Source organism: Gobio gobio (assembly GCF_949357685.1).
Source record: "Gobio gobio genome assembly, chromosome: 22".
Classification (NCBI taxonomy): Eukaryota; Metazoa; Chordata; class Actinopteri; order Cypriniformes; family Gobionidae; genus Gobio; species Gobio gobio.
The window spans coordinates 20,861,127-20,878,569 of record NC_137118.1 but is presented as its reverse complement, the minus strand read 5'-3'; the positions used below and the strand labels follow the sequence as shown (position 1 = coordinate 20,878,569).

At 38.1% G+C, this 17,443-nt stretch overlaps 1 protein-coding gene across 1 annotated transcript in view; it reads left to right on the top strand.

Moving 5' to 3' along the window:
- Window positions 1–855: 855 nt before the first annotated feature.
- Window positions 856–17,443, top strand: part of vldlr (very low density lipoprotein receptor) — a 30,706-nt gene continuing 14,118 nt past the window's right edge. Inside the window, exons 1-4 of the mRNA XM_079804783.1 lie at window positions 856–1,210; window positions 9,824–9,943; window positions 14,696–14,818; window positions 16,401–16,523. Coding sequence (XP_079660909.1) covers window positions 1,144–1,210; window positions 9,824–9,943; window positions 14,696–14,818; window positions 16,401–16,523 — 433 coding nt within the window. The 5' untranslated portion in view covers window positions 856–1,143. The remainder of the gene's footprint in view (window positions 1,211–9,823; window positions 9,944–14,695; window positions 14,819–16,400; window positions 16,524–17,443) is intronic.

The window sequence follows — 17,443 nt, the reverse complement described above, 5'->3', positions numbered from 1 at the left end:
GTGCACACCGACGCGCAAAACGGCAGGTGTAAAAGTGAAATTTTTTAAAAAACGCCTCAGTTTCGTTTTTTTATTTTGACGCGGCGAGTTAAAAAGTGGCCGACCAATGAGATCAGCGATTTTGTTCACGTGCCTGGAGCTGCTGCAGTGACAGTAAAACACGACTTGGTGGCGCTCAAGCACAAAACGGTCTTGCCAAGCACGCATTGATACGACGAAGAAGTAGTAAGTTGACAAAGAAGAAGATGAACTGCTAATGCTGCTTGCCAGTTAGCAAAAAGTGTGTGAATGGTTTTGGCCATAGACATAATATGTCTATGGTTTTGGCAAGCACGTGACAAGCGAGTGTCAGAAGCGTAAAGTGCCGCAGCAACACCTTGTGTACCGGGAGCGCATCTACTGAATGTGCACGTTCACTTGGCGCATCGCCAGTGGAAATCGCTTGGGTGTGTACACTCAAGACGTCACGAAAAACGCTGGCGATAAGCGCGCGCGATATTCGTCCCAGTGTGTACAGGCCTTAAGACTAACATATTGATACCAATAAAAAAAACTTACATTTTGATTTCATGGGGACTTTAATAGCTTCACTGTGAAAACCTTTTTTTAAATGAGTAGCTGCTTTAGTTAAAAAAAAATGAATATGAGCCAACAATGTTCTCAGTCAGTGCTTGTTGGTCTTCATCAGATTATAAACTTTAATTCTCCATAATTAGTGACGTTCAAAAGTTCTTAAATAGTTTGGTATGGTACCAAAAATATATCCTTCAATTTAAACTAACTGAAATTTACACAGAATTAAGCCTTGCCTAAACGCAAAGAGAGATGTGGTGATATGGCAAAGAAAGGGTTAACAATGTGTAAATGACATGTTGAAGGAGAGAGAGAGAAAAAAAACACACGCCTGTTCGGCAGTGGCGCGGTTATTCGCTGCAGGTTCATGCGCTCATTAAATTAGGACATGGATTGCGGTTCCATGACCGCTTCGCGCGTGTGGAGGGACTGACCGGGGAACTGCCTAAATGAGATAAAAGCCCGTGGATCACGCTGGTTTCTGTTTGTTCCACGAAGACATATCGGCTGTGCTACAATACCAGGGACGAGGCCACAGACAGACAGCACAGCGTTCAGCTCTAGCGCGAAATGTTCACGTCTATTCTGGGGCTTCTCGTCCTGCCAGTATGTCTTCAGCTGTGTGGATCTGCGCGCGGTGAGTGTTTAGAACGCTGATGGTAACAATGGTTGCCATGGGAAGATCATATAGAACAATACCGCGTTCTCACAACCGTCTGTGGTTACAGTGTTGCAGTCTAATTCTCAAAGGGGATTTAAATGTAATAAACGGGGCAACTCGGTATCATTAGTAGGCTACTTTATCTCATGGGAAATAATGTGTTAGTGTGGTTCTTTCAGTGGAAATGTTTGATTGGATGGCCATTGATCGCTCGCTCGCTCGCTCATTTAAAATTCGTCTAAATGTATAGGCCCTTGCAAATGGTAGCTATAGCAATCCTCCCTACAAAATACATTTTTGATGGTATTCTTTTTAATTGACTGATATAATTTCCCCTTTAAAATATAATCATGTGCGTTTTGAAAGCAGCTGAACATAGCCTATCTGTGCCAACGCCTTCGAAGGTTTGAGCGTTTATTTATGCATAGTATAGGCCTGTTATTAAAACGTATTTCATTTTTTTTTTTTAGAATGCTTGTTTAATATCTCAGTCCGTGCGCATGCACGCATAAAGAAACCAGGCGTGTTTGGTTGCGGTAATGAAACAGGTGACTCCGGTTGAAGCGCGTGCGAATGCCTGTATTCTAGCAGCGTTTTGCGTGGCCTGTTTATTAGCTTCGGGGTACATTCTACTTTTAAGAGTTATGTTATACTTGCTTATGAATTATATACGTGTTCTACACAATCAAAGCAATGCGTTATAGACGCGTTCTTGCGCAACAACTGAATGCAATGTAGGCTAAGGGTGAATTAATTTTACATTTTATTAATTTAAGGGGGAAAAAATCAGAACGCAAATACGCGTTTTTTGTAAACGCATTTATATAAAACGCGTATTTGCGTTCTGAGTTTTTTCCCCTTAAATTAATATGTAAACATTAGGCATGGTAACATGGGTTTCTTAATGGCTTACCGATTCTTTTAGGCTTGATTAATTTCTGGTTCCAACATAAATCATATTTTGTATGCTTAATATTAACATATTAAGGACTAGCTTTTCAGTAGGGTGAATTTAGGGTGATTGGGACACATTTTCCAAGTCAACTCAATGGCAAAAAGTGTCCCAATCACCCTTAATTCACCCTAATTAAGCTACACTGATTTCTCATCTACTTAAAGCAGCCGTTATTTTGTGTCAATTTTGAGTCCAGTAACTTGAACTAGCCTGCTGTTCTTCTAAGAGGCTAGTTAAAGTCCCCATGAAATCAAAATGTACGGGGTTTTTTTTGGCTCTTAGCATGAATATGCTATAAGCTAGTGTGCTCCAAAACAATGACACAATTTGTATTTAGATGATACAGGCATTCAAAACTTAGCCTCTCACTTCCACCATGGATCAATGATTTTGTAGACATCAATCTGCACTTCAGCTTCTCATCAGATTTTATGTCCAGTCATATGTTCTCTAGAATCTGAAGCGTCCCGCCCCCTACATTATAAAAAGACACTGAAGCTATAGCACTGTATAGTGGATGGGGAACGATTCAGATTCTGTAAATAAGCTTCCCATTGGAAATGAAGTCTGGTTTCACATTGGTTTCCCGCAGTGTGCGCACAGTCTGCGCCGGTCCAGAGACACGATGGCACAGTGCGGATCATATGCACGAGTCGGCACAGGCCACAAAACGTATTGGACCCATTTGAATTCTACACAGAATGCTTTATTTTAAAGCAATGTGGAGGAGGTTAGGAGGAGGAACGGTTAGAGATTAGAAGGAAACTGCTCAATGGCCCTGGCTGAGCTGTGATATAAACTATGATATAGTGGGTAATTCCAATGAATTTGTACAGTATCATTTGTACGATTTTGTACAATCTGCTTACTCGCACTGATGGTTAGGTTTATGGGTCGGGTTAGGGGGGGGAAGCTTCATGCTTGCTCGGCCCCAACCCCCCCAAAAAACTCCCATTTCTGTACAAATCAACACTTCAGAAAATAAACTGACTAAAAAGAAGCATCTCATATGAATAATTTGTTTCGGGAATTGGCTAAACTAACAGCACTGTATTTTTTTAATTCACTAAAACGAATCCTCTGATTAGCTATTACTTTGGGAATCTCAGATTATGCATGTTACTTGTCTATAGGTGACTCATTTTGGTCAATTTCAACATCTCAGCTGGAACCGCAAGTACAACAAGTTTGGGGTGGCTGTGGCTTAGTGGGCTGGTAACTGAAAGGTTGTTGGTTTAAACCCCAGAAGTTTATCTTTGACCCGTCTCCAGTGTGTCCTTGAGCAAGGTTCTTAGCCTCAAGTTACTCCATTCAGGCCTGACCTTGTAATGAGAGATACTGTAGATCATTTTGCATAAAAGCATTTGCTGAATGACAGTTTAGGCGTAATTGGCATTATTCTGCTGATGAGGAAAGATAAATGGGTTTCATCTCAAGGAAGTAGCACTTGATATTTCCCTCATAAGGGAATATGTAATGCTGATATGAGGAAGGTTTGGTTTTGAGATTTAAGGTCAGGCTGATCCAAATGATCCAGCAGTGCTTTAGATTAAGGCATTCTCAGCATCTGTGGGCAATGAAGCAAAGATTATATATTCTGATGAATCAGAGCTTTGAAATGTTTTACTTGCCTTTGTCAAGCTCCGTCTCTGCTAGTAGGCTAAAATGTTGCAAATTGGCTTCACATCTTGAAAGTGAATCTCGGAGCTGACATTTTCTTTAAGGAATGTTTTCAGCGTGTCAGCATTTTGTAAACATCAGAATTATTTTAAATGCCAAATGGTTTGTGCAGTGGTTTAGTTGAATTAGTGGCTTTTTTCTTTGTTGGTAGATGCTTTGGTAAAAAGAAAATGTTTTATAGAATAGAGCTGTGAAACTATAAATATGCTTGTGCTTTTAATTTAAAGAAAATGTACTCAATTGTTATTGCTAATAATAAAAGTACTGCATGTCTTATGGTTATTATGTTGTATTTAAAACCAGGGCCGTAACCACCATAGACATTGAGGGGGACAAGTCCCCCCCAAATAATTAGAAAATGGCCAAATTGTCCCCCCATTATTTGATATTCTTGATGCTGCTCTGCTGTACTCCATTACACACCGCTCTGTTTGTTGCTAGTTTGTTGTTTGGTCTGCATCAGCGGTCTAACAGCGCTCGTCACTGTCAGAATGAGGAAGATGACCAATCAAATCAAAGAAGGCGGGGCTAACTGTTAGTGCGAATTCCAACGCAACACTTTAGTCATAGCAGTGAAAGAGCGCATCTTAAGATGTAAGCTAAACATTTAATATTTGACAACGGTTTTACGATAAAAACATTCAGTGACCAACAGTAATATCAAATGATAAAAACTACTTAAAATTTCACCATTTTGAATTGAAAATATGAAACTGAATTGGACGTGACAAGAAACGGTTTGCATTTTTACATATTAGGCAGACGAAAATTAGAGTGAACGTGCACGTATTTAAAAAAAACTAAACTTCATAACTACAATAGAACTGGAACTTTTCATTCTTGTTTCTTTTTCTTTATTTCCTTCAATCCTTTTTAATCCTTTAATAATTTAATTCATTTAAATAAACCAATGCTCCCCCCAGTATAGTATATACTGCACAGTATCAGTAGTAGGCTAGTAACAGAGCCATTGTCTGAAATCACACATGCAGCTTTGAGAAGATTCTGAAATGCGGTCATGGTCAAGAACCGCTGTCCTGCATTTACACAGCCTGATAACAGTAATCTGAAACTGTAAAACACACATATTAAAGCCTATAGCTAGTTTAGGGACATGTATTCAAATTTTGAGTGGGTTGATGGAGTGGTACAGATTTAATTAGCATTGACAGTGTTCCTGACTGATCTTAGACTGAATGGCAGGCAGGTCACATAAGTGGCTGACTTTGGGTAATGTCACATGTCATAAGTTGGTGCCCATGAAGTGACTGCATTGTTTCAAAGGACTGGCTGCTCTGTCCCCTATTTAAGATGCATGGGCCATTTTATTTAGAGATTTGTATTACTTTTATTTGTTGTATTTTTGGCCAGTAATGGCAGTTTTAAAGGTGTACATTTTAAATCTACTAATTTATCATTCCAGATTTAATATACACTGTAATTGAAGACCATTAGTCTTGCCAAAAGCTATTTCTATCTGGTTCGCAGTTAACGCGCCTGAGTTCTATATCGTAACCTTTTGATGGGCATTAAGTCAGATCTTCCACAAAGAGCATTATAACTTTGCTGAAGGTGCTTGGAACGCTGATCAAATCATATTCTCTCTAGTCAGATTATTTTATAAATGTAAGCAGTTGGGTCAGGTTAGCAGAGACCTTTCAAAATGTTTTTTTGGTCTGTTCACAGATGCAATACTGAGGACTTTAACACCACTAAGTGGCACCAAACAGAGTTGTAAAAATAACCCTTTTCAAACAGGTTTCATGCTCACTCCCACTGTCAGCATTTGGCCAGATAAAAGAGTTGGTTGATTCAATGTCTGGCTGGTTATTGGTTAACATGGCCCTGTTGGTAGATGTCGGTAGGTTTTCCAACAGATCCATTACGTTGAAACTTGTAATGGGTTTTCAGTGCAAGATTGGCAATTATAGAAATTCTTTCAGGAGTATGTAGTATTTGTAATCATGAAAATGTCATTTGAGTAAATTTTTTTTTAAAGTTAATTAAAATATCACATTACCAAAGGTAAAATGGTTAAACTAAATGTTTAGGGGACAACGATGTACAAAAATTAGATGACAACGATTTCAAAGTGATCCCCGTTCACACAAATCTGCGAAAATTACCAAAAATGCTGTATAATGCATGCCAGGCCAAAAGTTCGAGTCGCTTTGTCAAGAAACAACCCGTGAACACGTAATGCGCATGCGTGAACATGTAACACACATGTGCGTGACGTCAGCATTTTTACAGATTCACGTTTTTGTTTTAAATGGAGACTGTAAAGGTATCATTTTCAAAACCTTACACTTTGAAACCCGTTTTCAAAAGCTTGCCTTTTTAGGCACCCAAAATGCTGTTGTCGTGTAAATTAATGGCCAAAACGCATAAAAAGTCTTGAGTTTTTAGGGTTGCATAAACGGCCCCTTAAATTGTCTGTGGCTGCGTCCGAAATCGCATACTCTCTTGACTTATTTTCAGTAAGTAATTCCTTCACAATTGCTAAAAAAGTATGTTCTATATATAGTATGAATGTGAGTAGTATGAATATAATCCGGACGTACTACAGTCGCCATGTTGTCACTATCATGTGACCTACCAGTGTCAGTTGCGTTGCGTCACTGCCATTCACAAATTCTATCCCGTGGCCTGATGGGATAGAAAAATGTCCATCGTATGTACACTTCAGAATCTCACCGGAAGGAGGTCATCTGGGTACTTTTTGCCTACTCTTTATTGAGCACTCTGAATTCAGACAACTTTTGTCGCATACTATTTATCGCCTACTATATAGTAGGGAATCATGCGATTTGGGATGCAGCCTTTGTGTTTTCAGTTAGCCTTTGAGTAGCAAGCTACCTTAGCATAGCATTTGTTATTATCTCATACAACGTGCTAAAAATGAAGTTGACTATGATAGTGCTAATCAGGGCCGTGTAGAGAGTTCTTCAGGGGCAGGGGCTCAAATGTAAAAAAGGGGCTATATATATATATATATATATATATATATATATATATATATATATATATATATATATATATATATATATATATATATATATATATATATATATATATATATATATATATATATATATATATATATATATATATATATATATATATATATATATATATATATCCTTATGCTCATCAAGCCTAAATTTATTTAATCAAAAATACAGAAAAAACAGTAGCCTATTATTGTGAAATATTATTACATTATGTTCTTTTTAACTTTTTATTAATCCAACAATCTTGAAAAAAGTATCACAGTTTCCATCATTGACATTAAATCCTCATATTAGAATGATTTCTGAATGATCATGTGACACTATGCTGAAAATCCAGCTGTGATCACAAAAATAAATTATATTTTAAATTATTTTAAAATAGAAAACCATTATTTTAATATATTTCACAATATTGCTGTTTTTTTATCAAATAAATGCAGGCTTGAAGAACATAAGAGACTTCATAATGCAGCATAATATTCAAAAATGTTAACGTTAATATAATAAAGTCCTTTCACGTAACCATTTCGCCAGCCTACACTTCACATAAAGGCCTGTAGGTGCCGGTGGCACTTGGGTTTTGTTAACTTTGATAGTTTCATGAAATAGTAAACGGTGTATCAATATAGGCTACATAAATACAAGTGAATTTAACACTACTTACCATTAATGCGACTTTTGCTGCTGCATGGTTTTGTGCAGGGATTTGTTTGTTGTCAGTTAAAATCCATTTTGTCAGTGATGCAATTAATAAAATGAGACAAACAGGAAATCGTTCCACAAACGTTAGTTCGTCTGTCCATGTCATTTTTAACCGATTTATGAATAAGAACAGAAAATTACCGCTCCACTTCACATCGCCCAATGGAATTTGAACTTGCTTTGCCAGATCACGATTGGTTGGTGTATTATACACTAACAAACGGGCATTGGTGATTGTGTAATACTTTAAAATATATAATATATAGATGTGTAATTAAATCAACACATTAGCTCTGATTATGGATGAAAAAAAAAATATTGGTTTACTTTTTCCCCGTAAGGCCACACACTCTCTGAAAGGACCATATTTGGCTCGAGAGCCGTTTCCGAACAGTGGAAAATCAGCTGTCAATCAAAAGGCACGCAACCCATAGCAACGCGTTATAGCAACGCCTCAACAGAAATTGTCCGACTTTTGAGCCGTCCATTACTATTGTATACATTGTCATGTTATAATAATCACATTTATTTAGTTTTATTGACCACGATATTATCATTGATATTTGTCTGAGAGGGGCACTTTTGATTCATTTTGAAAAAGGGCAGGGGCTCGAGCACCCAAAGCCCCCCCCTCTGCACGTGCCTGGTGCTAATTGGTAATGAAAAGCTAGCATGAGCGAGTTTATCGGGTCTTGCACGACACCATAAAGCCTTGTTTATACTCGCCGCGGCCGCAAGAGCACGAGGGTGCGCGCGGCAAAAATGACGTCAACGCGGAGGGGGCGGTCTCGCGCGTTGGCTCCGCAAGACCCCATTTCGCCTGGCGGTGCGCAGCGCATTTTTTGTAACTCCGCGCGCACCTCCGCATCCGAAGATGTACGATTTTGAGGCGACTTTGTCCGAGCTGGTGCGTCAGTACCGGCACATTTATGACCATTCCATGAGGGATCATCGCGACAGCCAGATGGCACAGAATTCATGGAAAGTTTGCATTGATGGCCATCCATCCGTCCAACCATCCATTCCTTTTGTGAATAGAACTTTAGAATACATTTGCATTAAGCACCCAGTTTGCACTTGTCTTAAGTAACTGCTTACATTTTCAAAATGAGCCTACACTAACTGAAATAGAACCTTTGATAAAATAAGGCATGTTTTATAAAAAGTAACTGTACAAAGAGGCTTCATTTAGTACATTAGTTTACAAGACACTTTCTGCAGCATTTATTGTGCTTGTTTAGTGTTAATTTCAGAATGTACAAACAAAATCAGAAATTAGTTGTCATCTTCAGTTAATGCACTGTGAACTAATATAGTTAATAAATATATATATATATTAGTATAAAAACCATCTGCAAAATTTGGGGGAATGTACTTGTACTACGATCAACGAAACTGTGGTCGAGCCCAACTTGTAACTGTAGGCAACACATTTTTGGTTACTGCCAGACGCAAGAACACGTAGTGTGACGGGGCTCATGTGGGTTCGTTTATGTTCCACGAACGGCTTGCGGGACGCCATGTTCACCTGTTCCGGACCGGTAAACTACTTCTTCGCTCGTGCTTTCGACGGATTTAAGAACAATTACTCCAAGTCGGCCCCTGTCGTTTCACAGAATACTACAACGGCGCGCGCGTCGACTATAAACGCCTCGTCCGTTTGGGGGAGGAGCGCGCTCAGTTTGCGGAGCTCGCGCTGCGGAGCCAGGCGCGAGTATAACAGGGCCTTAACAGCTCCTTCTGACAATAAAAAGTATAGCCACATGCGAAAAAAATATTTTTTCATAGAATACACAGAATTTGTGGTAGCCTATGAACAAAATTGGTATGGAAATACCATATAAAATGTATGGAAATGGCTGAAAGACTTTTTTTTTTTTTTTAAAGGATAACGTCATTACATTTTATAGGTAAAATGGGTATTTATTATAGGCTAAATGATTTATCGATCCGCAACATAATTTTAAATTCATGTGCCCTCTTTAATCAAAGGAACTTCTCCATCTTGCGGCGATATCTCTTCTCTGACGTGTTTATTGGCATGAGGGCGGGGCAACCTGTCACTCACATGAGATCCACCAATAGCAAACCACAACCATCCAATCAATTCCCCATGGACAAAATCAAGTCCCACCCTACATTTTTATTTTATTTTTTCTTATTCAAGAAGGATGCAGGATGTTTTTCTTTTATGTACAGATCTTGATATTTGGCCAATTCTGTATGTCTTCCTCACAGGGTCCAGAACAGAATGTGAGCAGTCTCAGTTCCAGTGTGGGAACGGCCGGTGTATTCCGTCTGTGTGGCAGTGCGACGGCGACATGGACTGCTCGGATGGGAGCGACGAAACGTCCTGCGGTGAGTCTGTGTGCACTGGTGTGTGTGTGTGAGAGCTCAAAACGAGTCATCTGAGAATTACATCAGCTCGATGGCACAACATCCGTCATTGTTCTGACACGTGGGCGTGTTTGTCTTGCTGTGCGCCAGAATAGCCACACCTACAAGCTATAGTGTAATGTAAGCATGTGCTTTCCCTGATCCACAGTTCAACTAGTCTTGATCTTGAGAGCTGATGTAACCCTTTGGTAATCTGTCATAATGGCTGCATCAACTGATTGGCATGCGGTTGGACAACACAGCAAAATTAAAATATTGATGATCTACGTTTGCTTGTTTGACTCTCATCCGTATGTCTGCATAAGTGTTTTTTATGTCTAAAGTTTGTCCCACGAGGGTGATCTAACACTCATCTGCTAACTGGGTCATTGATATGAGAGAAATTACAGATGAGGACCGGCACAGATATGATGAGCTGGAGTCTTTTTTTGGATCCAAGTGTTCTCATTTAGGCCTCTTCACCTTTTACTCTGGGGCGTTTCCTCTGGGAAGGCTGTACTTCCTTAAAAGATATAGAATGAAATATTCAACCGAATGAAAACATGTTTTGAAATATGAAATCAAATGGTATTTTGAAGTATCCAACAGCGACACCAGTAGATTAAGTTTCTGAGGGTGGCAGAACCTCTTTTGCTTCCCTTGAGGTCATTTTGACTGAGAATATATAACTGCGTTTTGTTTCCCGTCATTCATTGTCCTGTTTCACATTACAAAAGTAAATGGGAATGGCAAAAATACAGTAAATATTATATATATAGATGATTATGATTACAATGTATTAACAGAAACACTGTAAAAAATTATCACAATTTAAAATGAATTACATTTTAAAATGTAATTTATTTCTGAATTTCAGCGTTATTACTCCAGTGTATTCAGTGTCACATGATCTTTCAGAAATCATTCTAATATGCTGATTTGATGCTCAGTTATTAATGTTGCTCAGTTATTAGTAACGGTTAGTAAAAAAACAGCATTTCTTTGAAATGGAAATCTTTTGTATGAATATAATTTCTTTACTGTTATTTTTGGTCAATTTCATGCATTGTTACTGAATCAAAGTATTAATTAATTTTTTTTTACTTTTTAACTCTTAAAAGGTAATCCATAATTTTGGACATCCATCACAAAAATATGAAGCAGCACAACTGTTTTCGATATAGATTAAAAAAAAATTTGGATCATCAAATCAGCATATTAGAATGATTTCTGAAGGATCATGTGACACTGAAGTCTTATGGAATTAACTATATTATAATAAAAAGCAGGTGTTTTACCGTTTTGATCTTTTGATTAAAAAAAATGCAGCCTTGAGTTCTTTCAAAAACGTGTTCTTAATTGTTCAAAACTTTTTATTCCAATCCGGTTGCGTATATAAGAAGTATATGACCGATTTTTAAGGTTAATATTAGGTGGTTTCTTGTTGATACTGTGTGTGTAAAGGTTGTACCACAAGCATTACCGCTGGGAAAACATGTTAACATCCAATGCAACTGGAACGTGAATTCACACCGACTGAGTAAAAAATAAAGCCAAAAGCAAAGATCGGGGGCTTTGCCTCCATTTCAGAAATCTCCAGACACCACATCGTTTACTGTATCCCAGCAGTGGCAGTAAACACTCAGCCCTGTGTTGAGTATGTGGGTCCTGTCAGTTTGCACTGCTCCGTCTCCTATTGCCATTCTGTCCGTAGGAGGCCTCCTGCTCTGAGGAGCACTTGTGCTCTGAGTAGACATGAAGAGACTGTGAATGTGTCTGAGATGGGAGGGAGCTGCTCTTTACTTACTTATACATATTGTGGGATTCAAAGAGCCCCCATCTTAAAGTGCCACTCTACGATTGAAGGGCTTTCTTTTAAATCAATTTCCAGTGCTGAATTAAGCAAAGATGCGTAGTCCGTGTGAACTCAGCAGAGATTTGAGATTATTGCTTTTCCTTATAATAGATATGAGCAGAATTATGCCATGGTCACATTAAACTTTGAGCATGTGAAATTTCTATGGACACTGCAACAGTTATGATGTCTCACTCTCTGGCGTCTTTTTAAAAAACATAAAATCATTCATGATGAGATCCAATCAGGAGCGTGGCCCACCCTGGCCCCACACCACATAGCAACCATTCACGGAATTGTTGCAATAATCAGTTCAGCTCCAGATATTTTTATTTTATTTTCTTTCCCTTTGTTTTTGTTTTTTGGCTCTCGCGATAACCTTAGCCTCATGTGCTAGCTTTTGAGGTTAAAGCCACGATATGTACGATTTTTGGATTAAAATATCCAAAAACCACTAGAACAATGCTACATATGTTGTTGTAACCCAAACTTTTCCAAGAATGTTTAAATCCCGAGAAATTAGCAATTTTAACCAGGACACCGACCATGCATTGTGCGTCGTCTATGATTGACGTCATACGCGCGTTACCCTCGATTTCAGTTTTATTTTGTGTAAACCATGGAAACACCAAAGACCCTTTAATATATTATGTGTTTTATTAGACAGGTGAGCAGCTGTTTGGATACATTAATTGACATTCATTTCAATTGATTTCTTGATTCACCGTGAGTACCATGTTTTACCATGCCTAATATCAATCTAGCTCACTGCAGTGTGCAAGAGCTGTCGAGCGAACGCACAGAGTAGCATTATAACAACTTTCTACACACTCAAATGTATCTAATATGATAAAACAGCGCTGTGTTATCCCACATACACATGACCGGAAGAAGCGGAAGCATTCGTTTGTGGCATAATAAAAGCTCCACTGCTCTCGAGCCGTGTGTCCCGCTTGTCTTTCATTAGCAATCGCTTCAGCGGCCTCGTTCCGCTCCAACAGCTATCAGCCCCACCCTGCTTCATATTACAGTAACGTTAATAAATCTTTAATACATTAGTTCATCCATGAATTTAATTTTTGCCCCGAGTCCATTCTTTTTCAACAGCTGTAGAGGTGAAGACGACAACTCCCATGATTCCCCAAATCAAGCTACACCTTTTGTTTTGAATAAGTGACCTCTAGCGGAGAAAATTACATATTGTGCCTTTAACAGACGTGTTGAATTACGAAGCGATATACAACGCAACTATTTGTGAACTTTATTACTATTACACACTTTATTACACCCCACCCCCCGTGTCCCACTAGGATTATCACTTTGCCCACCTTTCATCCCATAACTGGAGCTGAGCCTGGCCAAATTTTTTTTGTACATTTTTGACAAGACAAGGTGGTGTCCAACTTCAAATGTCAAAAAAAATAAATAAAAAATAGTAGTATTGTTATATATTATTGCCCTTTTAAAATAACGGTTTTCTATTTTAATATATTGTAAAATGTTATTTATTTTATTCCCGTGATCAAAGCTGAATTTTCAGCATCATTACTCCAGTCTTGTGTCATGATCCTTCAGAAATCATTCTAATATGCTGATTTGAAGCTCAAGAAACATTTCTTATCATCAATATTGAAAATGGTTGTAACACCTCATATTTTTGTGTATACCATTTTTTTTTTTCAGGATTTGTTGATGAATAGAAAGTTACAAATAACAGCATTTGAAACAGAAGTTTTTTTTTTTTTAAACAATGTAAATGTTTTTACTGTCACCTTGCTGAATAAATGTTAATTTCTTTCAAAAATATGTATTTATTGCCACTCATACTCAAAATGTATATCTTCTACAAAGTGTGTATGCAAGTCAAAGCCATCCTGTGGCTTCAGCTATTCACTGCATGCCGTCATTGTGTGGAACAGAGCGGTGTGAGCATTATTCACATAGTTTCCCAAAAGAAAATGAGTCAGTCAATGGAAGAGTTCTCTTTGAATGGGTGAACAACTACTTCAAGCAGCCTGGAATCTATCTTAGGCCACATTTACATGCCCAATTCTGTCTTGATGCCCGATTCTGATTTGTTGACTTTATCTGATATTTTTGACAACCAGCTTACATCTTTTAAAAGTGTCACACATCCAATATTTACACAATATACTTGGTCAAACAACTCAAGGTAGACGTACTGACCCGGAAAAGCCGAAAATGAAGTAAAAACGGTGTGATTTGCAATGGATGCAGACAAAATATTTTCTACACCATCTTTAAAGGCTCTGTCCCAAATGACACACGTTCACTTGTGGTCTTGTTGACAATGCCACCACATGCGCTTGTCTGTTAAGTGCGATGTCCCATTTATCATTTTATGTTTCAGAAGGGTGCCTCCGAACACCCCCTTTGCGGTTGATAGACTTGTACCAAATGGAACTTTAAGCACTAACAATCTTTATTAGAATCCACACTTTCTTATAAGATTTATTCCACATTATGAATAAGGCCTGAAACCGTTCTGAGAATATCAGAATCTATGTGCTTTTTTTCCTGCTTGCTTGTTCGTGGGTCATATCCGATCTGTGCCACATGGGAGGAAAAGATTGGAATTGGGTCACTTGAACAATGTAAATGCAGCCTAAATAATTCCTGAAATGGTTCCACATTGCATTATTGGCTTCTAACGTGATCAAACTGTGCCAAAGTCTAAAATTTGCAACTCCTAAACAGCATTTCTAAATCTTTGCTTGGAAATGCATTGGTAAGCATTTCAAGCTCTCTTCAATTGGCTTTTTTTTTGTGTGTATGGCTTGTTTTCCCTCCCTTTAACCCTGTGCTAATTCTACTAAAAAGTAGTTTTTGTAATGTTTGCGTTTTCTTGACCGTTTCAGTGAGGAAGACCTGTGCCGAGGTGGACTTCGTCTGTCGCAGTGGACAGTGCGTTCCCAAGAGATGGCAGTGCGATGGTGAACCAGACTGTGAGGACGGCTCAGATGAAAGCATAGAAATGTGCCGTAAGTCAGATTTCACGAACATGTCATATTTATTCACCTTGTTCACTGTGGCTTTGCGTTCGCTGCATGAACCCTGTCTGAATGGGTCATAAATGTCCAGGTACCTTGAAAGCTAGACCATACGATTTCCTGTTTATTTTTAACTTGAGTGTGAGAGTCTTATCTCAACTGTGAATTATATTTAGATACACCCCTGTGTGTTGGTTTAACTAACATTTTACATGACATTCTTTACAAAAGCACATGGATATCTTCTAAATTTGTTGGGTTTTTTTTGCATGTCCTTGTTCTGTTGCATAGAATGGCTAAATTAGTTTGAAGGTCAAGGGTTTCAAAGTCAAAGTCAAAGTCAAAGAGTTTTATTTGTCACATACACAGTTACATACAAGTATACAGCTGGCAGTGAAATGTATTTGGTGTTGTGCGAGTCACACCGAGTCGCCATTTGCGGCGCCTTCTTAAGTTGGACAGAAAATACAGCATAACATGAGGATAGGTAGGTAGGGGTGAGGAGATGAAAAAAAAAACAACCCCCAGACTATGCTCCTACGGGAGCACAGTTTGAGAACAGTAAAAAAACATCTCAGCAACATAAGCACACATTACGACATGAAACACGACTTGCAACAGGGGAGAGGAATTGTGGGGGTTGAGGTGTCCCAGCACAGCCAGGCGTCCCGGTCCTGCAGCCATCTTAGGCGCTGGTCACAGACCCGCTTGTCAGACTGGGGGTACAAAGCGGCGAAGGTGGGTTTGAACCCATTACAACAGGGTTTTAAAAGGTGATCTATTGCTTTAATAACAATAACTGTATTTATTATAAACTTTAATAACATACAGTGGATGTATGTTCTATATAGTCCAGTGCAGAAGTATCGGCGTACGTGCAGTTATGCATGGCTGCTCTCTATATCAAGTCTTGTTTGACCAGCTGTTGGAAAGTTAGTCAGCAGAAAATGGAAAGGGACCAACAATGTCTGTGTGTTCGTGAACATTTGCACATGGGTGGCTATAAACTCACAAGTCATGCTTTTAAGATCCAAGATTTCACATTCAATATAATTCCGTTTAGGTGCTAGTTTTGTTTTTGCTTTGTCATGGAGCAGGCCGTTTCTATGATGGGTAGGTTACGTTTGTATGGTTCGGCCTTAAAGTGTAAAATCTCAAAGGTTTCATGGATTATGCAACAGACCTATAGCACCATTCCTCCTTTGATATTAAGTTTCCTGTCGTGTTTGAGCCGCCAACCTCTCTTAACCATTGGAGGGTTGCCAAAGGGATAAATGTTTCAACCTAATTGTTCACATCAGGCTAAAGGTTGTTTCTGTGTGAAGGTTTACACCCATGGCATGTGTTGTCAAACAATGTTTGTTTATGCTAAGCCCGGTCAATGACTTAGAATGGATTATTTTGCACCGTTTCAACAATTATGTGAAAGCGTCTTCTGTGGAACGCAGCTAATAAATGAAGGCTAAATTCCAGCATTACTGCCCTAAGCATGGTTCACCAAAGTCGTAAAGCTGTAAAATCTTTTGTGTATGGTGAATTATGTCATATGGTCCTGACTGGCTTTTCCTCCTAGACACGAGAACCTGCCGAGTGAACGAGTTCAGTTGTGGTGTCGGCTCCACGCAGTGCATTCCCGTCTTCTGGAAGTGTGACGGTGAGAAAGACTGCGACAACGGAGAGGACGAGATTAATTGTGGTGAGTCACTAGACACAACACTGGCTGAACCGCCTCTTACAATCAATTTCAGTTCCCGGTTTGCTTGCCTCATCTCCTGCTGATTTGCATGTAAAGGCAATAATTGGAAATGAGTCATCAAGAGCCAAAGTAAACTCTGAGGAATTTTGTAATCTTAATTGTTTCTTTTAAGCCCTGTTTGAATTAGGCTAGGATAGGGAAATTTGTTTTATAGACAGATTTGTAATCCAGTCCCAATCAAATGCGTCTCTGCGTTTGTCCTAAATTAAAGAGTAATAAACTCTTTCTCCTTCAGTTTCTTAAACTCTGCTCAGATTTGCCATAGCACAAACATCTGCTCAGGGATTTTACTATAATTTTAAAACATTTCTCATCATTCTTCCAAGACCAAGTATGGTTTGTTTGTTTGTTTGTTTATTCATTTATGCATTTATTTATGCATTCATTTATTTGTTTATTTATTTGTGCATTTATGCATTTATTTATTAATTTTCATTCATTTATGCATTTATTTATTTATTTGTTTATTTATTTGTGCATTTATTTATGCATTTATTCATGTATGCATTTATGTATTTTTTTATGCATTTATTTATTCATTTAGTTTTTATTTTTTTATTTATGCATTTATTTTGCATTTATTTATTTATTTACTTTGCATTTATGCATTAATTTATTCACTTATGCATTTATGCATTTATTTATTTAGCATTTATGCATTTTTTTTTATTTTGCATTGATGCATTTATTTATGCATTTATTAATACATATTTCTATTTAGCTTTCATTTATTTTTATTTCAGTATCAGTAAATATAGTGCTTAAAATTATAGTATAGTATACCAATATACTCGTTCTACGCTTTGGGATAAAGTTGATGAATATATAAATATATGCTGCGTACTTTCCTCTCAATAACA